Genomic DNA, 27,902 nt, shown 5'->3' with positions numbered 1-27,902 from the left:
GGTGGAGCGGTGGGGCCGTGCTTTCTGCTCAATAGCAGATGGGAGCCGCTGGCCGGGACCCCCGTCCTGCCTTTAGGAAGCAAAATACTAATTCCTCTCTGATTACCCGATTGGAAACTATCAGCCAGCCCTCTCTTCATGGTGGGTTAGTGCCCACCTTTTCCTTGAGGTGGTTTCCACGTAAAGCCATCTTGATGTTGTTCAATCAAAACTGAGCTGTGGGTGCAGTAGGTTTTAGGGGGGCAAAATCAGCCGTTCGCGCTCCGTCCTGATGTTATAATTGGAAGCCGTTGCATGAAGCTGCAAGTGTGGAGCTATGGACGCCAAGGTGATCGTTTCTCCTGAAGGAAATCCATAACCAAAAAAGGATTTAAGACGGCAGGGAAAGCTTTCATTTCCTTTGTTTTTCCAGCAATAAAACCCATATGAATTAGGCAAATAGCAGCTGATTAATGGAAAATGTATTTTTCTCATTGCCATCCTGGAAAACAAGATTTTCTGAGTTCTGTGTTATTTTAAAAAGCTGGGACTGGAGGCATTTGGAGATTTTGTGTGTTTACAAGTAAATAGTAGGCTAGAAGAGGGCATAACAGCACGTTTTTTCTTGGGTCTACAGCATTACAGCTACCTGGTATTATGGCTAATAAAGAAAAAAGGGGGTAAGTTTCAAGATTGCGGAAGAAGAAAGAATCACATCAGGAGGGTTCAAGTTCAGAGAAAAAAAAAAGAGGGCTGGGTCCTGGAGTACGGTGTAACCTGGGAGAGGGTATCTCAGCTCTGCAGGGCCCATACTTCCCTAGCCCACAGCTTTCTGGGGAGGATGTCAGACTCCCTTCTTTTTCTGTGTCAGGGTGTCCCCCGTATAACGGGGTGCGAGTTACAGATGAGTTTCCTAGACATCTTTTCCTCAGTCAGTAAAGCCCCAGGACTGTGTAGATGTCCATATTTCTGTCGCCTCTCAAGAGAACTGTACTTTTAAATGTCAACCTCATCCGCTCCTCATCTATTTTTAACGTGGAGAATTGGGTAGGGAAGCTAAAGAGCACCTCTATACACAACTGATAATTATCATTATCAGTTACCACTTGTTTTATTGTTTGGAGTTTTTAAAAAAAAAAAAAGCCAAGGGTTGACAGGACAGCCTGTATGTACTGAAAACAAAGCAGATACTTCCAGACTGAGCATTAGCATGTGTCAAGTGTGTTTTAGGAAACAGCTTTGCTCTATTACCTGTAAAAATACTACAGGGGGTGGCTAGCCTACTCCACACGCTGATGGATGAGGTTAAGAAGTATTACTTTCATGTGTTGAAAAGGGCTCGTGGATTTTATTTTGAGACAAACAGAGAGAACTGATTGCTTTGCTCAGAGAGGACTCAGTTATACGTAGTTTTTTTCTAGGATCTTCATCCCCCAAAATACCTGAGTGTAATTTGCATAAGTAGATATTTTATACCTACTTTAATTCAGACATTGCTGGAGAAGAAGGCTGGAAAGAACAAAGGAGGGAGGCTGCAATGTTTTCATTACGCTGAAGCAAAATATTAAGACATGCTGAAATATGTGTATATTAAGTCGATAGGCTGCAGATACTGGGAAGGAAATGGCAAGGAACTGCCTCGCTGTGTATCTGACAGAGCTTAGTGAGAAGTTTTGTCATCTTGGTAAGCAAATGCAGAACACAGCGAGGTCCCCTGTGGCCTCGTTTTATGTAGGGCACTCACTTTGTACCGTGATGGATCTTTCATTACCAAAGACTTCGTTGTGAAATTAAGTATTATGCACTCCTAGGACCCATCCTGTTCTGGCTGCTGAAGCAGTTTTAAAAGTATAAGATCAATTAATAAAATTAATTGGGGATTAAAGAACAATAGGTTGAAGAAGGTGCTTCTAGCTGGCTGAGTATATGACTTGAGCACCCCAGAGGGTCTGGTCTGCAGAGGTAGTTTGTCTGTTGTCTGTGAGTTATGTTCATAGATTGCTTTGCTAGACTGAACTAGCTTCAAACCTAAAACCTCCCAAAGTCTGGGATACTTTGGCTTTGATCTGAGGCCTGAAGCTGCCCATTAATATCACAAGCATTGCACAATTGCATTTATTTTTAATGAATGTAGCCAGGAAAATTTAGTTTAGCCAAACAATGAAGTATTATTAAATGGACAAAATACATGCAAAGGTGATTCAGATATGTCTGCTTTATCTGCTGCTTGGGCTTTTGAGAATATTTGAACATTGCGTTTTCACACCCCTCGTTTATGCTGAATGGTTATAAAATTTTATCTTGATCTAAGTTTTTCTTCCTTTGCTTCCAAATATTAATCTGATCTTAAATAACCACTATTCAAAGCAGAACCCATTTGAATAATGTATTATGCACAATAATTCAGAAAATGTAATTGATTGCTTTTAGAATATATTTATATAACTTTGACTTCATAGAAAAGAGCAGTTGAAATATCTAACTGAATGCATAGATATAAAGGGTTTTTCTGAACATGATTAAATATTAGTAACAAAAACTATTCTTCCATTCCTAGTTATTGGAAGTACATCACTATAAGTAATTTACAAATCTTATTAGGATACAATAAGCATTAGGCAGTTTGTATTCTGGTTATGAACAGCATGCATGAGCTGAGCAGTAGGCTTGAGAGCTAAAATGTGACTGATGCACATTCCCACAAATAATTGCTATAGCAACATTGTCATAATGTCTGAGATCTGCCTCCCTTGGGTTCACACCTGAAGTTTTCTTTATGGTGAAACAAAATGCCTTCTCAAGATGAAAATACTGCGTAATAGTGAGGGTTATTGATGGCTTTTGCATTTTTTTGTTTTTTAAGTAATTAAATTCCAAATGTTGAGGAGCATAATGGAACATTAGGGGAATTCGTTTGCTGTCATAGCGTCCATTTGTCATGAAATTGAACATTGTGTGGCTCCTTCCATACAATTAATCTCTGCAAATAGTTGTGATCAGGTGAAGAAATTCTCTGTGGGCAGTCTCACCTAACTTGTGGAGTTTTTCCTCCTCTTCATCTGAGTGCTTAGATGTTACATTAGTGTTCTGTAAAAATCAATCAAAAGAAGGTTTCAGAGTTGTTATTTCTCTTATTTCAAACTGCTGCATATTGTGATGTTGGTTGTGTCTCTGCTTATTAGGACCTCTTTCACTCAAAGCATTGAAATACAGCATTGCATACATATCAGCTTTCTCGAGGGACCGTGATAACACAACTTGCATTTATGCAATATTTTTTTGGCCAGATTCTGGATCCCAATTTCTGCTTTGTGCTGTTGGATAAAACTAGCAAGGGATGCCCTGACTGGCAAAGGCTGCATCACAGAGCAGCCAAGGAGTACTCTCGTGTTTGGTGTCACATAGTGTAAAACATTCATATGCATCTGAGGACTATTTTTTCTGCTGGATAGCTGATGCAGGAGGAGAGGGGTTGAACAGTACTTTGCAGGCAGCTCCCGCACTCTTGTCCCTTCCAACCAGCTCAAAATCTGTTCCTCTGTGTTGAAGTTTATTATGGATATTAATGTTCATGATACATGGGTAACGTTAAGTGAATAGTGTTACTCCATTATAATTATGATGAACAGAGAGCAACAGATGAAATAATGTCACCCTGGGTCCTAGAGTGATGCAGTGAAGTCTGAATGATGACTGTGAAAGGTAGAGCACTGAGGGCAATAGAGGACTTTGATCATCCGGGCAGGCTAATTAGAAGTCTTTCAGCAGGGAGAAAAAGGTGAGCAGAGGTTATAAAAAATGGATCTTGCAGTGATATTAGGGAGAAGAGAGAGATCCCATGCTCCAAAGGACAGACCTCAGGAGAACAGCAGTGGGGGAGGAGGTGGAGATTGGGTCCCTTGTGTAAGACCAAAGAATACTAAAGACGTGAAAAATCAATGATGGGCAATGTGTGAAGGTAGTTTTATAGCTTTGTTCAGGTCTAAGAAATCTGGGGAATCTAGGGATTACACATTTTTGTAAAAATGCTTAAAAAAAAAGGGAAGAAAGAATAAAACACCTCCCTGTACTCAGGTGCTGTGCTACACTGCCAAAGGGAAAGAGACAGTATTGAAGCTTCCTCAGACTCATAAAAGCTTAAGAGACTTGAACATGACCCTTCGATGGCTGTCCAACATGAGGAACTCGGGGCGTGCTGACAGTGACAAACTGCCTGGATGCTTGATGTTGAACCAGTGGGAGAAGGACTGAAATAGTCTTATTTAATTCAGATTTTCTCATGCGTTGGTCTGCATTGTTTTGGTTACGCAGTTTGCTCTCCTGACAGCAGTACATAGCTGTTACAGGGAAGAGAGCTAAATCTGAAGAGTTGAGGTGTAGCGGAGATTTCTGTGCAGTCAGACACACTGAGCATGTCAGTGTGAGTGTAACGGCTTGCCCCCGTAAAGGGTCTGACACATGGTGTTGCTGCCATTACATAAGTATAGATGAACCAGTGCAGTCTGACCACTTCAACGTCTCCTGTTGATGCACAGAGTAAAACCACGGGCTGGCTGGAGGTAGCTTACGCTGCTCTCCAAAGCTATGCAGAAAACATCTGGTCTTTTGCCCCAGCATAAATTTATCCACCTGGGAGTTATACCAGTTTTAATTAACTTCATTTATATCACAATAACATTCCCATATAGACAAGTCTGACAGACTCAGGCAGTTTAATTATAGCCTTTCCTGACATAGCATGTCTATTTAGGGAGCCAACTGAACGTCTTAGTTGCACCAACAAGAACTTCCTCTAGACTCCCATCTGAGTTTGAGCCTGGGTCTTACGAAATCCTTTATAGTTTTAAAGAGGAACCTTACACTTTCTTTCTGTTTGCGCTCCAGTCAAATGAAATTTCCTTGCTTTTGTGCTGTGTTTCAACAAATAAAATCATAAGTTCTTATGAAAAGAAATTTAAAAAGATAACTTATAGGCTCTTGTCAGAGAATGGAAAGACCTTGTCAAAATATAATGCCATACTGAATAACTGGGGTGTGCACGGATGGTTAATTTCTCACTTTGCATTCTATTTTAAATTCTCTGCCATATTCCTAGTAATTGCTCATAATGTAGTAATGAAGGTGAAACATCAGACTTTATGTGACTTAATCATTTTAACTTAGATTTTTTGGATCACCTCACAACAGAAATGTCTTTGGAATATGTCTCAGAAGCATGCCATGTTGCAGTCAGAACAGCGATTAGTACATAGCCTTAAGCACAGTCAACTTTAAGATAATTCCCTATGGGTTTGGCCTTTCAGTTTTAAACGATATCACAAGAAATGATGGGCCAAATACACAACTGAAGTGTGAACATTTTGTTTCTCTGGAACTGTATAGCTTTACACCAGCTGACATTCAAATATGTTGTTATTAATCTGTACCAGCATGTTATTAAAGATGGCATCAAATTGTGCAGGCACAAGGCATGTCAATTAAGGCTTCATGTCAGACTCGAGTTCTGGCATCCCCTAATTGTTGGGCGTGCCTTCCTTTTCACACTTAAAATTTTCCAAATCAAATGTTTTGCATGTGGTTTTCCCAGTCGCTTTAAAAACAAACAGCAGAAACGTATTCCACTATGCACTATCAAACTGACACCCCGAAGCCGACAGCTGGCACAGCTGGAGGCTGTGGATCCACCTTGCAGATCTCTGAGGCTGAGATAACAATGATTAGTGGGAGTCTGAGACTTATGTTCTTTAAGATGATGGATCCTCATGGCCCAGACATCTGCAGAAAAGGTAAAGTCTTCGCTAGAGTGATTAGCAGATAACTACTGACAGTGGATGGAAAGCTGAAATCTTGGCGCCTGTTCTGATGGCTACAAACCTGTAATTTTTGTTGGTCCAGCATCCTTTGTCCTTATCCCAAGCCTCCCCATGCCCATTGCTCTTTTTAGCTCTCCGTGAGCCACTTTGCTGATTTACTGTAACTCTTTGCCCCCCCCCTTCCCTTTGTAATGGCGGGTGTCGCCCCCCAGCCTTACAGTAAGCACAGTGTTTCATTTCTCCTCCCAAATCCTCCAGCAGCTTATCTCAGTTACCTTTCACACGTTTCTGGCCCTTCATCTCAGTATCCCTTCTTGCCATCGTTCCGAGCCTGGTTTCTCTCTCCTTCCTACTCAAGTCTGGCCTACTCCTTCTCACTGTCCAAACGCCAGCAGCAGCAGTACAGACAGCACAGGAGAAATTGTCTCCCAGGTCTCAGTTCCTCTTTGGTACTGGAAAACCACTACCTATCCTCTGAAGCAAGACCGTATTTTTAGGTCCCAAACCCAAATGACCTCCTATGTGAGCTGCAGTTTTTCTTAGGCTGACACCCTTGGGTAGATTTTCATACATATGATGAAAAAGGTAGGTTCCTGATTAGCAATGTGGTTGTAAACAATGTCTGCATGTAAATAATGTCTCTGTCTGTCTTCCTCTTTTTCGTTTTTGCTTAACCTGGTCTGAGAAGTTATGGAACTGTTTCATTACAAGTGTGTGCATGCACGTGACTTACGATTTGATACACCCAGGCTTAAAAAAGTACCAGCGGGGTTGGAATGTATCTTTAAATAGCTAATTTGGTAAAACTAAGAGCAATTGCAAACAAGATCTTCAAAATGGAAAACACTGAGTCCTAAGTATAGGTATCATACTAGTCTATGAAGTATATTGAATTCACAGCATAAAAGTAGTGACAGAGATAAAACTTTTCTTATCCAAATAACACAGGTTTAAACTTTCTCTGCTTTTTGTTGAAAGCGATTACTTAAGAAAATTGAAGCCTGGAAACAATTCTTGAAGGCTAAATGATGCCATCCAAAGCGTGTGCCACTCCCACAGCAATCATCTAGAGTATCTCCCAGGCGTGCGAAGCGTTGCTGCTTTCCTGTAGCATGTTTTTCACCTGAATTTTGAGTGCCCTTTGTTAGACAGTTATGAAATAAAGGCATCATTAACAAACCCAAATACCTCTGTGACAAATGTACACTTTCAGAAACTATCTAATTAACTTTATCTCCAAAACAGTGGCTTTAATGAAACTCTTATTTTAATTGAAAGGCAATTAGGCATTGTCTCCTTCCAATGCACATGTAGCTAACTCTTGTTAGTTATTAACAAGTTGCACTTGCAGAATGAAGCACTATAGGACATTTCTTGGCCCTGCAAAACTAGTAGGTTATTTCCTCAGTACTTTCCCTGGTCCTGCCAATGTTGTTTGACTTTTTAATTTAAAACATTAAGATAAGGAAATGTGGCAAATTTTTAGTAGTGGAAGTAACTGCTTAGTATTTGAAAAGGCCATATTTCCAAGACAGGTTTGTGGGAAGCCAGCTTCAATTTTCCTTTCCCTGCTTTGGGTAAACCTGTGTAACGCGGTGATACTGGGGGATAAAATGTGACAAAGGACCTAGTATCTGGGAGGGAACAATGTGCCCTCTTAGCCCCTCGAAAATTTTAAATTGTAATCTTTATTCTAAAAATCAAGGAAAGAAAGTGTTGGCAGTGGGACTGCTGCTCATCTTTCCTTCAGGAGAGGAAAACTAGGGTTGGGAGAGGGATACCAGCAGATGCTTACCTGCTCTGACTGACTTAAACTAATTTGCCTTGAGTCAAAGATGTGCTCAAATGAACTTGAAGAACTTGGTATAGGTGGGTCAGTGTTAACTAGAAGATCCTATGTTTTCTCTTTATTGTCTCTGTCTCTCACTTGTCTCTCTCTGGGGCAAGATGACATGGCTGATTTACCTAAATGGCGAAAAAGCAGTCTGAGTTTATGCATTTTTCTACATTTCTTCTAAAATTATTACTTTTTGCTCTGTGTTTTGAAACGATAGGAAAGCTTTTCCCACCCTGAAAATATAGTGAGTGAGAACAGAGACTGCATGTTAGTTGCAGGAAGTATTCCTTGCGAAGGGCTTTTCTTTTCTCTCTTTTGAGACCAGTAATAAAATTCCCATGGATATCAATGGAGCAAGATATTCTTGTGTGGCACAATTTAATAATCAGGGACACTCACAGTAAGTAAAACTGGCAGTACTGTAATTGTATAAAAAAGGTGGAAGTGTAGTTCAATGTAAGTGCCTTTCTAACTTTGCTGTATAAGGGGGATTTTCATAACTAAATGAATCATAGAATCATAGAATACCAGGTTGGAAGGGACTTCAAGGATCATCTGGTCCAACCTTTCTTGGCAAAAGCACGGTCTAGACAAGATGGCCCAGCACCCTGTCCAGCCGAATCTTACAAGTGCCCAGTGTTGATTCCAGTCTTTTCTCTAACTTTATTAAGTTTTGCTAAGAATGGTCTTAAACCATGTAATTAAGTTGCAAAAAAATAGCCTATGTTAGCAGCTCACTGGTCAATTAAAAGCAACCCCACTTCCCCAGCAAAAACTCAAATAGTCATTTCTGAAGTCTTTAATAATGCTATGCCTGAGTTTTCTGAGATGAATACAAATGCAGTAAGTCTCATATTCCAAAATTCAGCAATCTCTGTACATGTGATTGGTAATGCAGGAATATAAATTAAAAGGTTTGCTATCACTGTTGTAATGTTGCAGTTTAATAAGTACAGAGTCTCTCAGTTAAAAAGAAAAATAACTTGCAAAAGTCTCCACTGTGTTTTATGAGTTCAGAATTAATGGAGACCAAAATGTTTACTTCAGCAAAAGAGATGGCTAAAAATAGAATGATATCAGAAAATGCAAGCATAATGCCCAGAAACGTTTCTCTCATACTTAGAGGAAAATTATTTTCTTGCCTAGGAGAAAATAATAGGATTGCATTTCATCAATCACACTCCATTCCATATATTTTAGGCTTAGTGCAAATGTAAAAACAAAACAAAAACCAAACTGCATTTTTGGTGTTCTTGTTCTGTAATGAAGTATGGTGTTTATGAGAGAAGAATATGGATGTTCTGATGAGAATCTCGGAAAGAAAGCATAAGTGACTTTAAGAGTTCACAGATTACCCGTCCCTTTTTCTCAACCTATTTTAGTTAACTGTGGGAAATAAGGGCGAAAAAGGTAAGTTGAAGAGAAGCACAGCTTCTTCTGATCAGTATGATCTGTGACAGAAGTATTTGTAATCGCAGAATGAAAATTAGCCAAAAAAATTATTTCTGGAAACAGAAATGTTACGCCACTGTGAATCTAAGTTAGATGAGAGAGAAATAATGTGATGATTTGTTCATTCTTCATCCAAGCCACGACTGCTTTAAGAAATGGCACAGTATAAATAACATACTAGGGATTATGCAGTTAGGTTCCGGTGATTTGTTTGCTGGCATGTTGCATATCAATATCTACTCCAAGGATAAAGTTCAGGTTTGTGCCATGCCTCTTCATCTGTGTTTTTTTCTCCAGCATGAGAAACCACTGGGCTAGTTCTGCCTGCAACCTAACATGGATTGCTCGGGGCTCTGCAGGCAGACCAAGCTGCAGGGTCAGCCAGCAGTTCCCAAGAGCACGGAGAGAGGAGTCCTGAGAACAGGGACGTGAGCTCCCGTTTCCATCAGCCCCACTGCAGAAGGGAGGGAGAGGGCAGGATGGAGCAAAGGGAGCAATGCAGAGATGGTACAGAGCTCATACATTTGTTATTCCCAGCCAGCCACCCCTCCCCAATATCTCCAGTAGGAGGGATAGAAACAGTCTGGTCTTTTTACTGTACCTGTAGTTCTGCATCAGTCACAAGCAAGACCGTGTCATACCATTTTCAGGAAAGAAATCAAATGCTGGTCCATTCCTCTGGCACTGCACAATAAATTTAGGTCTTACCAATGCAAAATGTGCATGACATTGCACTGACATGACTCCTCATGCAAAACATGCCATCGGGTTTTTATGACATGAGTTGGCCTTGATGTGAAGGGTGTGAAAGATGGACAGTTCACCCTTCATCGCAGCCAGCACCGTTTTGAAGCATTAGTCCAACGTTCATGGTAAACATCAGTTGTTCCCTTTATAAATACCAAACCCTGTGCTATAACTTAAGACTTGGATCAAGTAATGAAGTAATTACTCCAAAAAATAAACCACCTTCCTCTGCCGAAAACTGAGAAATGGTAACTCCCATCCTTGATACTCTTGTCACTGTGTGGTTGCTGCTTGCTCTGCTTCCAAGAACCACAGCTAGTATGGGATCAGCTTGTTTCAAGAAGAGAAGTCCAAAATAGCCCCTGCTGTTACGCAGTCAGTGTGGTGTTAAATATCTCCTCGAAAGGCCTTTAAATATGGAAGAGTGGCCAGTGAAAAATACATTGATGGAGATGTGTGCGTTTTCATTAGTTGCCCAGCAGGGAGAGAAACAGGGAGGAAAAACTGTAGGTTAATTTTCCAGACAGCAGCTCCCAAAAAGTTTCACAAGGGGACGAGAAAAGTGACATTCATAAATAAAATTAATATAGAAACTGGTTTTAGTCTACATCTGTGAAACTAACATTATTCATATGTTGCAGGAGGTAAGAAACATGACCTGATAGGGAAAGATTTGGATTATTTACTTACTTTTGGGTAGTAATACTTTTATTTTTAAAGATTAATGCGGAGTGCTGCCTGGCTAGCTGTCCAGGTAAAAAGTTGTAGCTTTGCCAGCATGTGGATTTTCTCAGCTCTGCTTCTGCTTTTTTCCAGATGAGACAAATGGCTCTAAGACTTTGACCAAAGCAATTAACTTCAAATTCAGAGTTTAAAGGAAAGCCACGCAGTTTTGTTGACATTATTTTACTATAAATCCTTTTCTCAAATACATTTCCGCTATTTGCGGTAATTTTGCCCATGAGAATTCAGATGTTTGGGAGGAGGAGGGGAGCTGGAGAAGTAATACAAATGCTGCTCTGCGTGGAAATAATACTGTGGATTTTAAGGTTGTTACATGGCAAGATAGATTTTCTGTACTTTATGTAGAGAGGTGGACGCCAGAAGTGAGGTTATTCTGCTTTGCTGTGTGGGGCAGCTGTGTTCCCATCACTGCTGAGATCTGGGGACAGAAGCTGGAGGTGGCCTGCAGGGCATCCGAGGCATCGTCTTGAGGTTTTTACCTACATCTCAGAGTTGAATTTCTACAACACTCATTTCACTAACAGAAAGGCCTTATTGTGTGGTGATTATATCCTAGACATTTCTTCTTTTTTTTTTCCGTGAGTGGAACTTGTTAATCAAGGCTTTTGCTTTCTCCCAGTGTCAAACAGTGACCGATTCAAGAAATAACATGATGGTATTAATTAGATGAGAGCCAGTTTTGAGAAAGTGTTTCGATTTTCAGTTACTGTATTTTGACATTACAGGGTAATAATATGTCAGCAGTTAATAAAAGATATAATAAATATTGTGTATGTGCTTGAAATATTAGCATTTTAATATCCATGTCCAGAAATAACATTTTTCAGTAGCACAGTGCCGAGAAAATACTTTTTGTATGTGGGTGGACAAGCAGTAATTGATGCACATGTACTTGTTTGACCTATAGCAGGTTAAATACAACTTTAGAGGCAGTTGTCCAAACGGCATGTCATCCGGAGCTGATATTACTGCTAGATCACTATAGCATCTTTCTCAGCAAACTGCCTCATGCAGTGGGAGGTTATTAACGCCAGGGAGAAGCGAGCTGAAGAGTACAACTGATTAATGTGACATATTCGAGTTTCTTTCTACAACTGTCTCAACAAACAGTCACAGAGATCTGCTTCATATACAGAAAATTAAATTTAAATTACACAGTCTTGGCTAGAAAATTGTGCAGTTAATCCCGTCCCAAAAAATGAAATCTGATTTTTTCCACATGAACTCTTTTGTGATTTTTCATGCCCTGTTGGTTTCCAGCATTCCCATTGATTTAGGTTACTTTATTCCTGCCTTTGAAAGAAAAACAGGGGAAAAAAGGAATATATGCAATGGATTGGTTTTTAGGAAGTCCCTGACTGCTTCAGAACTTAATGTGTCCGGTGCAAAAGCACAAAATGACTGCTCTAAGCTCCCTTCTGTAAACATTGCATGAACCGTATTTTTAAGGGAAAGTTTGCCACAGCTAATGAAGAAGATAGTAGTGTATATCTGTTGGTTTTCCAAAACCTTTGTTTATACCATGGCTCTAGCTCTATACCCTTCTGCTAAGCTGAAGCAGAGCTCTGTGTTTAAGTATCAGTTGTAGCTGATTCTGTCTGAACTAAATAGCAAGTATTTGAATAAGCTTTTTTTTCAGGAGGAAAAATTAAGTAATGCAAGCAGAGACGATAACAAAGCATTTCAGAAAAGGGGAAAAGGAGAATTAGAGGTTTAATTTCCTAGTCCTACATCTGAAAGTATGTTTTCAGACAGTCATTTGTTAACAGTCATTATATTCTTACCCATTAATCTTCACATAATCAGGTCTGTTGACATCAACTCCCTTGTATCCTGCCCATCCCCTTTTACCGCCTCGTCCCCTTTGCTCCCGTGACCTTACCATTAATTTCTCACTTTCTTTGTTACTTCCCCTCCCAACTCAACCATGATCCATCCTCCTGTGCCTTAACCATCGGGCTTTTGGTGCTGCCTGCCTCTTCCTGCACCATCCCGGCTGTCCTCACCTGGGGGTTTTACATACGCCGAGTTTCCTTGGAGAGGCTTGCAGCCTCAGCAGTGCTCTCCAGGCACCATCTGTTCGCAGCATCTTCTTGGCCAGTCGTGGGCTCCTGCCTGGCTTTTCTCTGCCTCCTTTCTTCCTGACCTTCCTTCCTGCCGTCTTGGAGCATCATTTTGGAAAATTTGCTAGATCAGAGCCTGCGTAACCGCTAGCACTTATCAGTAGCATCCTCACCTGACCCTTCTCATCCTCTGCTCCCCTCTCTCACACTCATTTGTTGCATCTGGTCCGAAATCAAACTGTAAGCTCCTCAGAGCAGAGCCTTTTCCTTCCAGCTGCCTTTAGCACCAAGCACAACAGTGCCTGGCTGGTATCATTAAGCGCCAAAGCTGTACAAATAAATAAGAATAGTTTTGATTACACAGTTAAATTTCTCATCTAAAATAATTTAAACAGTAGTCACAAGCGGTTATGGTGTTTATAATTCGTATAATAATTTAGGACTGCTAGTTTTTAACTTGTGTAATTTGGATTTGCTTGCAGTTCTCATGGGATAAAGTATATTATTGAACAAGAAAGGAATAAACTACATTCAGAGTAGCTGTAGGGTGCTATGATTTAAAGGAGAGCTGGTGGAATGCTACAGGAGAAAATATGCAGGATCCATTATACTGCTAATGAATGCACAATTCAGATTGGTGATTTAATTTTTAGATCATATTTCTCTGGTACCCTCAGGTATAACAGGCTTCATACATAAAAACTGAGTAAGATGGTATGTATTTATGCCCAGTCATGCAAAAACTGAATAATAATAAAAAATTACTTTCCCGTATTGTTTATTCATTTGCAGTTTTTTTTTTTTTTAATGACATAGCATTCAAAAAGCACTATTAGAAGGGCACAACCATAGTTGCTGGTAGCAGTTTTGAACCCTTTGAGGCAGCTTGGTATTTATCTATAGCTATGGACTGTCACTGTATTTAAGCCATGACTAGAGCATCATTTTTTGGTCTGGCCAGGAGCTTTCTTGAAATAGTCACCATTTCCTTCCTCAGGCAAGGTGGCAGATTGGTGATATTTTAAACTCTCTCTTGGCTAAGAGACAAATCCCAAAGTCCTTGTTTTTGCAAGCAGACCCGACTGATGTAAGCAACCTATTCCTGCAGGGGCCACACCCCTGAATAATTGTCAGAAATGACATTATGCAGTGACTTCTAGCTTTACAAAATGTGATTTTTTTTTGTCCATTTTTTATATTGACATGTTAATTGTAAGCTTTTTCTACCGTCCTTTTTCTGAAATGTGAACAGATGTCCAACTTTTTAAGAAGCCACATATTACAATGGACTGCATTTTAAATCGTACAACTGCATCTGCAGAATGAATCTGAAAAGCTCTGAAAATACACAAAGAAAAGAAGATGCAATCAAAAGAAATTCTGCCTGGCCTTCCAGGTTGTACACCTGCTATTTTAATTTTTTTTTTTAATCTCTTAGAACTACAGTATCGCTTCTTAAATGAATTTGAACAACTCACCCAAGAGACATTCTAATCCGATCGTGTATTATGATGATACCAGTTGGATGTTATCCTGTTAGGCACTCACTGTAAATAAGGGATTTTCCACTGACTTTTAAATCCTTGATTAATGAGAATGCTCGAAGCAGTGTCCTGTAAATTAGCCATAGTACTAGCAACAATTGCAATTCACTTAGGAGAACTGATTTGTTTTAAATCTTCCCATCCAAATTAAAAAGCATGAGGAAAAGATAATGTGCAGTAAGTAAAACATATTACTCTATCTTGCATTATTTATCTGTACCCCGTGGCTGTCTGAGACCCTTAGGTCTAAATCCTGCTCTCTGTTCAGGTCAATTCCTGTCAGTCAGAGCTCTTCTGGAGAAAGAACTCTGGTAGCTGGCCCATAGTATTTCTTTAATTTATGTATTCTTTATATTCTCTAGTGTTTTAGCTAATTCTTAATCCCATTTTAAATTGTGTTAAGCAGTCCAGTGGCTTTCATTTGTAGCTTGGTCACTGCCATCTCACTTGCCTTTCACAGCTCCTTTGCCTTTTTTCTGATGAAAATATGTATGAGTAGCGGGAAAGAGGTATTTGGGTTTGGGAAAAGGGGAGAATAGGGGGGAGGTTGTGACACATCTGTTAATTGATACTTAAACTGGAATTCTTCCTGACATATTTTTCTGAAGAAAACATTTTGCACATCATCTCACCACTTCCCTTCTTATTCAAATACTGATACTTGATTTATTGCTTGCAACAAAATTAGTTTTATATCTAGTATTGACTTTGAAACATACATAATTTCCTTTAATACTCTGAGACAGTAATGAGGTCTTTCTTGACGTGCTGTATTCACATTTATTTAAGGTACTATTCATTTCTGTACCCATAATATACATGCACTTTTATCAGTCAGGAACATCCCTTTGTTCTTGTGGAGGCGTGAATACTCTTTCCATAGACTGGAATTAGTGTCACTTTATAAAGACAGTTTTGACACTCCCTCTTATAAGTAACTGAGCAAAGTACCTCTCATACATTAAGATACTTGAAGTGTATGATTTTTCTATAGTTATTTTCTGTTAAATTTGAATGCAGTGTAAACTGTACAAACTGTACAAAAAGTTACTTAAAGTAAACTCTGACCATACTATCCTGTATCAAGAATCAGAGACATTGCAATAATTCTATAAATCAATCTGATCATTTTACCTCAGTTCACTCAAGTTACAAGGGTTACTCATCCATGCATGTACCAAAGCACCCTTAAACAAAATTCCAGTGAGACCAGTAGATCTCACAGAACATAATTTCTTGCGATGGCTGTTACGTATGCATGTGAGGCGCTCTGTTTAATGGTATTTGTGTACAATTCTCCAGTGATCAATTGGTAAATGTTCAGTATTCTGGCTGCAGGTCATAAATGTATAGTGTCTTCTCCAGTGTTATGGGCAGAAGGAAAAATATGATGCTGTGGTTTCACTGACCAAATTGAAACTGTTTGGGAGATGCATGATTTTTTTTATATTTATTAGTACTTTTTTACACTTTTAATTGTGGCTTTTGCAGTACAGAGTTAACTTTTTATATGCAGGCTTTATTGGTTACCTGGTTGTTTATTTTTTCTTTATACCTTAGGAAAAACATAGGTGCTTTTCCAGAAAGGGACTAAGATATTGATTTTGAAGCTTAAGTGTTTGTATTTCGGGGAAAAGAAATGGGCATTAGAAATTCAAGAGGATGTTTGCAGCTGGCTTTTGCTATAACTCTGTTTTCTACATGGCAGAAAGAATGGACAACTAGAGTACTTTTTTTTGGTCTTTTTAACTCTCATTGCAAATCTGCCAACTCATTTTGGCAGCCTTACAGATTTACAGAGTGCTTTCCCCCAGCTATAAATTTTCGCAGCTATAAGGAAAGATAATTTTTGTGATTATGGCATTGAACTGTGACATAACACAGCTGTTGTCTGTAGCCTTTTTGGTTACCTTCAGCAAGTTACTTCATTCTTTTATGCCTCAGTCTTCTATCTGTAAAATGTAATATTATTATAGTAGGCTTTTCTTTGTTATGCCTCACATATTAATGAATGTATTCCTGTATCACTTTCCTACTTCACAGAAGTGCTGAAAGCATATGTTCATTAATATTCTTGAAGCATGACAAAGAAAAGCCTATTACTGTAATACGCTTTGCTTTAAAACTTGTTAGAATAATAACGATAAACAACATTGGTTACGCTTTGGCCATACTGTACAGAAATAAAATTATTACATACTCAGACTTAAACTGATGTAAAACTTTGATGTATTGTAATGTCCCTCTCCTATACTCATGCAAAAAAAAACCCCTAAAAATAATATTTCACATTGACCAAAATGGGTTGTATCTCTTCGTTGGCATATGTATCATACAGGGATCCAAGAACGGCTTTTTGCCTGCTACATCATCCTTAGCTGCTTGTTTCAGTATCATGTAGTCTTATTCTCTCTGTGTATATCCTTCGGTGAGGTGAAGAGAAGCTTGAAACGGACAGTTATGAAACGTCTTGCCCATAGGAAAAGCTTCTTCCTAACCTCATTAGTAATTGTCTGAGAAATGACCAGGAGCATGACAGTTTATATTTCCCTGCTATTATTTCCCCTAATAACTGTGGATGTTCTTATTACATTTCTAAATTACTGTTCTCAGAGGTGGCTTGAACAGAAGGTATTTCATTTTATCAGGTTCAGATTGATTGCCTCAGTGTTTCATTGAATACCCCCTTGTTCTTGCACTGTAAGAAGCAGTAGATAGGAGTCCCCCGTTTCTTTTCTTCATAGCGTGTTGTATCATACATCCCTTGGTTTGTCTCCTTTGTCTTGGTTTATTTGATTTCTTTATACAAAGAACTGCCCAAGCTCATTTTGGACAGATGTTCCTAGAGCCCTTCGGATCTAAGCACAGTACTCGGGCAATACTTATTTAAGAAAACAGGATGTTTTTCCTTATTTAAGAAAATAGGATGGTACTTTCTAACACTGCATATATTTATTACTGTTTTTGTTCCTTTACTTTCTTTTCATTTAATAGTTTTCAACTCAGTGAGACTTATGTTTGCTTCTTTTCCTTTTTTTTGGCTATACATCTGAGAAAGCAAGTGCAATTAATGGCGAAAACGTCGCTACATTTCTGATAGTTTTAACAGCTGCAGGCAGTTCAATATTTTGACTTGGTTTTTTAATGCTGTCAGTGTTTTCAGCAATATCATAGTAGAGATATTGGAGATAAAGACGGAAGGCCAGCAGCCCCAATATATATATTCTTTCTACTTTCTGTTCTTATTACAAAAAAATATTAAAATGTTTAAATGCCTCCACTGGATATCTAACACAGTTCTTCTAAAAACTGACAAGTGCGAACTGGAAAGCAAAATCCCATTAATACAGAGTTGGAGAGTGTCACTGTGCCATTACATATGAAGTCTGGAATGCTCTGGGCCTTGCATAAATCCCAGCAATAAAAGAAATGCCAGTGAGAATCTCACAACATGTTCAGTCAATTAAAATATATCTATTTGACTTTTCTTTCCTTTGCAGACCACAGATGACATCCTGGTGGCCTCGGCTGAATGTCCTAGCGATGACGAGGACATCGATCCCTGTGAGCCGAGCTCAGGTGGGTTAGGTTAGTCAACTTTTTTATTACTTTCTTTTATTTCATATTTGCATGCTCCAGTCCCCCAGAGTCCCATCTAGCGGGACAGACCTTTCTTACATAGCAGGGAGAAGTTGAACTGGGGCCTTTCTACACATGGCAGTGTCAGTGGAGAGGGAGAGTTTGCTATACGTTTTTCAAAGACAACGGATGGGAGCACGTTGATAGTCGTGATCTGAGGCAGGTTATAGCTTGACCAAGGACCTGAGGCTGGGCTGGGTAGGGCATTCTGGGGCCCCTGCAACTGTGTTGTCGTGATAAAGGGACAACTTCATTTAGGAGAAAGATGTTGCAATTGCTTGCGCCTTAAGCATTTCCCCCAAATAAGATAAAAGTACCATATTTCAAGTGTCATATTATGTCAGCAGTAGAAACAGAGTTAATTTTGAATTACTGTTTATGGTATGAAATACAGTATAGATGGTAAAATACCATCTGAAGACATAGAATACAACAGTCTCGAATTTCAAATTGTTTTATAGAAAGATGTTGCAATTGCTTGCGCCTTAAGCATTTCCCCCAAATAAGATAAAAGTACCATATTTCAAGTGTCATATTATGTCAGCAGTAGAAGCAGAGTTAATTTTGAATTACTGTTTATGGTATGAAATACAGTATAGATGGTAAAATACCATCTGAAGACATAGAATACAACAGTCTCAAATTTCAAATTGTTTTACGGCTTTTTTCCAAGCCAAGACAATTCAGAGTGTATGTTTCAGTTCTGATTAGAAATGAAAAATTTTGACATTCTAGTATTTTCCGTGGAACAAAATATTTGTAGTGTTTTGGCCACGTCTTTCCTACTCCCCCTGAATAATGGAGATTTGGTACTAATTTTTCTCTCTGATACGATTTCCCACTTACCTTTATATTCAATTAATACTACATACCTTCTCTAAAAATCCAAATGTTTATCACAGATGTGAAAGGAATGCAAAACTTCATAATAGCAATTTGAAGAATTATATTACTCTATAACCTTTAAAAAATCCCATATGTCCAATGACTTACTCCTGCTTTCTTTGTTGGTTTGAGTTAGCTTTTACCTTTTCTGAGTGAACAGCTTGTGGTACCATATATATCTCAGTTTTTCTTATTCACTTGAATCCTGTGATATTTGGTAGCGAGCTTACTGTCAGTTGTTTTAGGTAATTTGGTAGTCTTTGGTACTTGCTATAATACTTAATAGTAAAAGAATTAAGATCAATTTGTTGTGCAGTAACATATTTAGTTCAGGTAGAAATGAATTAAATTTGAGACTAGTGTATTAACGCGTATCACAACCGAGAGCCATCTTAGTACAACGCTCAAATCTGGGGCAGGGGATATGTCTACATAGCCTTAAGTCAAATCAGATTTTCCTTCAAATGCAGATGCGTGGTTCCTTTTTGAAGTCACACAGCCTAATACCCCCATGCAAAAATTATTTATTTAAATTTAAGTAAAGGCAGAGACATTTATGACTTGTTTCAGTGTTTGATGGACCTGCAGGATGGCATTTGAGCTCTTCCAGGAACCAAGATATTTGTAGATTTGATGAGAATAGTTTGGGGCTGGTTTCTTTTGCTTTCCAATGAAATTTTCTGGCCAAAAATATTGCTGACATTTTTCAAAATGCCATGAGATGGAATAACCATTCTTAAAACTGAGCAGCAACAGGTACACCCACCTTACACATTTTTTACACCTCTCAGGAAGACATTTCACTTGCAGAAGGCCCATGACTTCATGAGGAAGTTATTTGGGAATTGTGATGAGAATTCATTTTTTGAAAGTTTGAAAATTAATTTCCAGGATTTTTTTTTCTGCTCTTTCCTTCTTATTTTCAGCTTCTTGAGTTTAACAAGACTGTGTCTTGTCCATTACGAGTCAATGCAGTAGCTCAGATGGCTCTGAACTCATCCATGCCAATTGCTTCCTTGCTTTAGTTAACTCAGGCAGTGCTGTTCAATAGATACATTTACATTTATCTACTGTAAATATAGATTATTTTAATAATTCTTTTGAAATTTGATAAAGTAAATGTAAAATAATAATTAGTTACCTACCACTAAAAAATTTTCCAAACCCTCTTAGAGTGCAGCTGTTGTATTAGAAATGTATTTGCATTACCTCAGCCTTACAGTTTGCTGAAAGCAAATGAAATTTCCGAATAATTATTCTCTGGGGTTGTTTTGAACTTCAGATCTGGGGCTGCAATGCTCAGTAGTCCTGGAGCCAAGCACAGTCATTTGGCTGGTGGGTGCAGGAACGGGAGGGGTGAAATGAGGCTTTCTGACAGGTTATCATTTCTGTCCAAACTGTGGTCCAGAAGGGGAGTGTGAATGTTACTTTTCCTGCAAAACCTTGCCATTAGCTTTACATCTTTGTGTTTACTTTCTGGTTTTAGCTTATCATTCATCACCCAGCTCCACTTCTCATTTTCGTCTATTTGAGAATGGTTTGAGCGTTTCATTTCTTGGATCCCAACTGCTACTGCTTTTTAAAAAAAGTATGGATTGGCATAGGAATTATGTTCTCCATAATCCCAATTGTCTGGATCATTTTATCTGTCATTCTTCACGTCAAAATGTCACTTGTCCTCCTACTCTCAACTCTTAAAAGCTATTAGTTTGCCTCCCTCTTCACTGGCCTTGTCCTTTTCTCATATTTGAAACAACATGAACCAAAGGGGTTACTGGAGTCATAACTGCTAGCATATCTGTCTCTCTATAAGCTGTTTTAGTCTTAGTCACTTAGTCTTATGAATAAGCTTTCTCCATGAATAGTCAGTCCTGTAGGCACTGCTCCATCTCAATAATACTGCAGTCTCCATATGGATTTGAGCTACTCCTAACAGTAGGCTGGAACTTAAGGGAGAAAAGCATAATATCGTTGACAGTGACAGATTAATGATTTTTTTTTCTTTTCATTTGCGATAGGAGTTGCAAAAGGATTTGTCCCTCCATTTAAATTCTTCCCATGGCTCAGTTCAACTTTTTCCCCTTAACCCTTTTCGCAAACCAGAGTTGCTTCTCCACAGCTACTCCTTAACATCCTCACTAATGGTGGTGAAGCTTATGTTTCCTAACAGATACTTCTAGGAGGCAGAAATTATGATGATTCGGACAATTTTATGTTTTCACTTCAGAGGCCGTAACCTGAGATCCTGTTAGATTTCTTCTCTTGCTGCCTAACGGTCAGACAGCAAAGGGATCCACCCCAGCACAAGAGACGATGCAGCACACTCGGAGCTCTCAGGTCAACAGTTTTATAGCAAGAATACGTTTAAGGGATGGCCCGAGCCCATTCAGTTTTATTGACAGCCATAAATGTACATCTACATGATCATTGCCCATAATACGCCTATTTCTAACCAAAGTTCTCAGCTCAAAATGAGAGCCTATTCAACAAACAGTTTGAATATGGTGAACCTATATATCACAGAAACTACTGATATGCTAGATTTTACTGATCAGCGAGATTTATGCTTAAAATAGGGCTTCTTTTCTAGGATAAATATGCTGCAGTTTGTAGTGGCTAACAAGTCTTGGTCTGCCACCACCAGCTTCGCGTTCTGTGCACCTGTCTTCTAAATAATAAATGGAAAGATGCAATTTGCAACAAATTTCATATGGGACATAAAAACGTAGACCAGACTAGGAGCTGCTAAGCAGCAATCCCATCAACTTGTCTGGAACATAAAGTCACAAAAATTATAATTGCAGATTTCATTGTGGTATACAAACTGCTAAATGTGCTGTAATTGGATGAAGTCATAACAAATTTATTAGCATGCAAAACATAGTCAACATACTTTGTTTGCATTATGTTTTGTATAGTAAGGCAATACATATTGTTTTCACAGTCTCTCCACATTCCCCTCTCCTACTCTAAATACTAATAACAACACGAAGAATGATGATAATAATAATAAATAATAATAGTTTATGTTCCTCAGCTTTGTGTCATAGAAGAAATAATAAAGCCTTTTCTTTTTATAGACAAGTTATTAAAAATGTTAGTGGAAACCCATCAAAAAAAAAAAAAAGACCTGGGATGATTTACTGATTTTACTTATAAAACTGCAGGTGGACAAATTGCCATTCTGCACGTCAGGGCGGCTGTTCCAGCCTTTCCTGAGCTCTGTACAGCGCTCTGATTTCTGCTGAGTTTCAGTGATCATTTGTGCTACACAGTTTATTTGTTCCAGTTACACTGGGCTGGTATTTCATTTGTTAGCTATTATCTAGCCACTTCTGTAGCTATTGAAATGTTCCGAAACACAGAGAAGTCCAAACTGGGTCAAATGAAGTGAAATCATTGAGTTTAATGGCAGGGAAATCTAGACCAGGGAAAAGTCTTACAGTTTTTAGCACATGCACAAACAGTTCTTTTTCTGCAAATTACAGTTAAATCCTTCTCAAACTCGGGACTTGACAAAGCTTTAAGTTAAAAATTAGGTTCAAAACCTCTCCTAATGGCCCCAGCAGAAATGGGATGGACAGAGGTTTTGGCAGTCTTAAAGCCAGAATATATGGTATTTGCTGGTCTTGGAAGTTTTAGCAAAAGACAACCTTCAGAGTGAAAAAATGGTCTTGTAGAAACAAGCTTTTTTCAGGTTCAAACAAGTATCTTTCTACCAACAGTTCACACGTTGCAAGCAAATAAAATACTTCTTCATCTCTTGATCAGCGTTTGTCTGGCAGTTCTTGGGTTCCACTTCTCAGGATACCAGGTTTCACTGGTATCAGATATTGTCCTGTACTTGTTCTGTAGGTAAATAGGATAAGAATAGTCAGGACAGAGTTCAGTGATGTATACCGACTGGTAGCATTAGTTACCTTTCTTAGCCCTGATTCTTGATTCTGAGGAAGAAATGGGATCAGTTATTTTCCTACATTATTAAGTAAGGACCAACAATAGGATAGATGCTTATGGACTGATCTTTGAGCATGTGTTGATTTTCCTACATCTTGGTCAGGTTCATTGCATTGCAGAAAACAGCTGGCGACGGTCAGAAATCTTCAAAGCATCAGTGTAGCCAAGAGAGAGCAAACGAGCCACTACTTAAGATGACTCTTACAGTTCAGTCACTGCTTTGGGGAAGGCTTTGTCCTGTGAGCAGAACAGTATGGGGCTTTGCATGCAAACTGCTTCCCGCATATGTACCTCCCCTGCTGTGTGGTAACATGTATTGGATAGATGGAGGTGGCTAGGAACCATACGTTCTCAAACGCTTTGTGATGGTTTAGTTTTGGTCCCAGAACTGAAACCTATTTTTCTAACAGGCAGAGCTGTGAAATATGGACTGTGAATGATTTATGCTCATTATTAGAAGTCATGATCTTCTTTTCCTGTCACGAATTACTGCGCTGTATTCCTGGTGCATCTGGCAGCAAGATAACATTGCAGTAGGAGGTGAAGTGACTCCTATAATTTATACATCACTGCAAGTGCCCTATTTAATGCACTTCATAGAATTCATTGTGCAAGGAGCTGAAACAAAGAAAAATAAAATTACAGTTAGTTCACAGGGCTACTGTGTTCATTATGGCTCAAGACATAAAGGGAATATTTGTGCCTCAGTCCAATTATCCTGTAGTTCTGTATGCATTTCCAGTACTGGAAAGATCGCCGGGTTGTCTTGAATCAACCTTTTAAAATGCTTAGCTGAAACACATATAGACGTGTCTGTATGAGCTACTATAGGGTGAAATTTATGCCTTATTTACAAACTTTCAAATGTTAGCACTTACCATGTCTATACATAAAGGAACTGAGGGGCTTCAGATATAGTTTAGTTTTCCTATAATTGAAGTTAAAATAGTTGTTAAGGTTATTTAATTTTTTTATAAATCATAAAGACCCCCAAAGCAACAGAAAGAAAATGTTGCATTTTTCCAAATTATTTTATTACGAACTGAACCACTTCTTTATCAATAGACTGAGCTCTTAGTATCTGTCACTGTGAATTACAAATATGGCATTTCTCATCTGAATTTGATTAAAAAGAATTTTTTCCTAAATTGTCTAAGAAAATGAGGTTAAAAATTATGATTGATCCATTGTACCAACACTGATCTCTACTCTTTGCTAGCCATGTCACTGAAACATGGGAATACTGAGTAGAATTGTAGCTTTCCAGCCAGTCCTATGGATTTTCATACATTCCCAGTGTTGGAAGCAGCTGAAAACAATAGCATGTGCTGAATGGAAGGGTTTTCTTTCACTCTAACAAATAATTTTTCAATAGTTTAAAGAATTCTGACTCCTCAACTGCATTCTGTGTAATTTTGTTGGCAGCTGTGGTGTTCACACTCTTACACATCCTTTCTTTGTGTAACCTCAACTGGTACAGGGGTTTTGTGACCAGCATGAAATTATTTTAAAGTTTGTTTTTTAAGCACACTTTAAGACAAAATGCAGCTATTGTTAGCTAAACATGCCTTTTAAATGTGAAAAATTAAATAGATACTCCTTGCTGAACATATGTAATTCAAAGAGAGGTTTAATACATAGCCTAGAGATGAGAGCACAGGGTAATGTTTTCTAGCATGTATTAATTGCAGTCACAGTGATATGAACATATCAGAAGGCAGAATACGGATGGAAACTGGGGAGCTGGCTTTTTTTCCTGAGCATAATGGTTTTCTATTAATGTAACATCAGCGGCTCACTATGCTTTAAGACTGGTAAGAAATATTGACATCAGGTTGCTGTAAATCATGCTAAGCTCTCTGTTAAGTTGCACAAGGCCTTCTCCACTGGTGTGTAAATGATGAACGGATTTCCTTGTGTGTGAACTTTGAGGGTGCATTCATATTCCACTCATATTCTTGCTAAAGTTGGACATTCTCACTTCTATAATGTGTACAAGAATGGCAAACATTTGTGATGTAAATACTGGGATTATTATTTGTATGGCAGTACCTAAAGCTCTACCTCATGCTTCAGACATATGCAAACAACATGAAAAGACAGTTCAGAGAAATTTATTAAGTGACAATTATTAGTACTGCTGTTACATGTTCAGTGGTTTGGAGTTAGACATCTCCACAGCATAGACAAAACCAGATGGTAATGTTTCTAGTAGTTTGAAGAAATTTACTCATTTTATAAACAATAATTCAAGAAAAATGGGCACATTACTCAATGCTCCTGAAGGGGTGGCCCATGAAAGAAGGCTCTGTTATTTTTCTTTCTTTTAAAGATGTAAAACACTGCTTGCGACTCAGTTCTGAAGGTATTTATAGGCAAAGCTGAAGCACATGATCCTGCTACGATACCAGAACTGGGATGTGAATGCAGAGAAGCAAACCAGGCACCCCACATCACTCATTCACAAACACATGTGGACGGTATGTGTCGTCCCCACTGTCTTAGGTGGAAATCCCTAGGTTTTTCAGTGCTTGTCTGGATCATGGACAATAAAATGTCTATGAATATAGTGTCCTTTTATTCAGGCGTAGAAGTGATATGTTAGTCAATCAGAGGCAAGTGTACAATCCCTGCATGAGATAATGTGAGTGAGAGGAAGCGAATGGAGAGCAGGTTAGAGCTAAGGGTCGCAGTTCTGTGGGCAGGGTTGGAGGAGAGCAGGAGAAGACTACTCTCATTCAGCGCACACCAAGGTGAGGAATATGGTCTTGTTTCATTGTTGAGGCTATTTGGGGAAAATTACTTGTCTCACAGTCCATTTAATATTCATTCTCTCTTGTTTTCTCTCTCCCTCCCCACAAGTATATGCATACTTGTATATACCATACATCTTGAGGGCTTACCTTCCTGACTTGCCCTAGAAAAATTTGCAGAAACCACTGTTGCTAGCATATAAGCAGTTGCTTGACCTATACTTCTTGCTACTCCCAGTTAAAGAACCTGCCTTACAGACCATTCCAGCATTAACCGGAGAGTGAGATATGTCCAGAATGACTCAAAAAAAAAAAAAAAAGAAGAAAGAAATCTAACAAAGTACAGAATTACTGAATGAGGTATTACATAGACCTTAAAGAATTAATTGACTGGTAATGCAGCGGCTTTGTCAGACAAAAAAAAAAAAAAGACATTGGATCTATGACCGGGCTCTCTTAAACAAAGCAGTCCTGATTTTCAAGACTGATACTCAAGATTTTCAATAACACAACTAATTAAGTCCCGGTTTCTGTGCATGTATCCCTAATATGTGAAAATAGTTTCTAGGCAGTTCTAAATCTCTTGTGATTCTTAGTTGTTCACCACAGAAATGAAGATGTGTGTGCTCTGACAGCTTTTATTATGAGATGTTTCCACCATTTTTAAAAATGGTGTAGATCTTTTCAATCTGGAATCAAAGAACCACTTAACTGAAGAACAGGGTGTAAAATAATATATATATATATATGTTTTTGAACTATCATGAAGGTTTTTTTATGTATATTTCAGTAGATAAACTATATCGTTCATTTAGATGCTAATAATCTTTCTTCCTCTCTTTTTTGAAATACCAAGTCAGATCTTATCCGTTATGTGGCCCATGTTATCATGCCAGCTGAAGTTTTCTGAACTCCGACAGGGAACAATCTCTATTTTGTCTTCTAAAGTATGGTCTTTCCAATTTGGGATAGAAGCACAATACACAAGTAAAGTGTAAGAAAACCAGCACTGACCTGTCCTAATTGCATCCTGAGAGAGGAATTTGGTTTTCAGGTTATTTTGTAAACATTAGATTTACTGAAACCATTTAAGTAAAACCAAATAAAAATTATGTGGACTCTCAAAACATTTTCCATGGGTGGATTTCACACACTGACATTGGTTGAAAAACGCAGAAAATAAGTAAATTAGTAATTGCAAAACTGAGGCTTCCAGAAATAGTTTAGTAATTTGCTGACTTGAGTGAGACTTTTGTCTTATTAAATAAATTCTGGAAAGGCAGAGGATTTGCTTGCATGAGGATGAAGTAAATAGCTGACTGAATCTGGAACAGGTTCCATTAGTTTTCATGGGAATCTGCTTAAAAATCCTAAGTGTATAATCCTAAAAATTGGTCCTTTGAATGAAGCTTACACATAGAATCAAGACTGCACGTAGATTTTTGACATAAATAAATCAGTCGTTCTAGTTTGTTTGAAATTAGATGATATGCTACTGGTGCCTTGATTAATGCAAGCCCATTGTGTTCCTTGAGCTACACTTCATTCTGGTTTGATTTGCTGCATCTAGTGCATATATTTTCTTGCATACTGTATTGTGGACACTAGCAATACTGAAACTACTTCTTGTCACTGTAATAGATATGCATTGAATTTGCCTCTTTTTGTGGGAAAAAACCTTTCCCTCAGGACTATTTATCATCCTTGTTTTTATGGACATGGTAGTAGAAGAAAGACAGTATTTTGCAAAGGTATAAAAAGGTTTATAGCCAAAATACTGGCCTAAATTAACATTGTATTGCTCAATTTCTATGCCAAGGCTTTCTCTCATACCACATTTGAACGATGTGACGTTAAATCAGGTCCTTAAAATTCTGCAGGAAATTTGCTTTACCTCAGCTACTATTTGGAGGAAGGACTAGACAGAAAGATGGGAACAGGCTGCCCAGGGAAGTGGTTGAGTCCCCATCCCTGGGAGTATTTAAAAGACGTGTAGATGCGGCACTTAGGGACATGGTTTAGTGGACGTGGTGGTGTTGGGTTGACGGTTGGACTCGATGATCTTAGAGGTCTTTTCCAACCTTAATAATTCTATGATTCTATGAATCTGAGGCAGCCACCCCTACCAAACAGGGAAAATGCAGTTTTGCTAAGGAAGAGGGAAGCTGGCTGCGCTGCATGCAGGACAGAGGGCAGAGGCCAGTGCTTTGCCTCTCCGAGTTAAGTGACACAGGACACTGTCTATTCCAGCGCTCTTTTGCAGCTCCATTTTTCTGCATTCAAACAGGGGAATTACAGGTGTGTAAGGAAACCATTGTGCTTCTAACCAATCATTTGCAATACCTGATAAATTCAATTAATATGGTGTACCAACAAAGTACTTGGTGTATGCCAGCTGCAGCTTATCAACTAACTACCATGTTAACAGACTGCTGGCAGCGAAAAGGGTTGCTTACCCCGCTGCCAGACAAAGGAGATAAGGGCAAACG

General features: G+C 38.7%; 1 protein-coding gene across 1 annotated transcript in view; it reads left to right on the top strand.

Annotated features, from left to right (window-relative positions):
* Positions 1-27,902, top strand: part of LOC103893543 (neurexin-1) — a 491,522-nt gene that overhangs the window by 455,134 nt on the left and 8,486 nt on the right. The window contains exon 15 of the mRNA XM_019470311.1: positions 17,680-17,758. Coding sequence (XP_019325856.1) covers positions 17,680-17,758 — 79 coding nt within the window. The remainder of the gene's footprint in view (positions 1-17,679; positions 17,759-27,902) is intronic.

Source organism: Aptenodytes forsteri, unplaced genomic scaffold, assembly GCF_000699145.1.
Source record: "Aptenodytes forsteri isolate BGI_AS27 unplaced genomic scaffold, ASM69914v1 Scaffold190, whole genome shotgun sequence".
Classification (NCBI taxonomy): domain Eukaryota; kingdom Metazoa; phylum Chordata; class Aves; order Sphenisciformes; family Spheniscidae; genus Aptenodytes; species Aptenodytes forsteri.
Note: the sequence above shows the minus strand (reverse complement) of the source record. Positions and strands in the feature narration are given on the sequence as shown.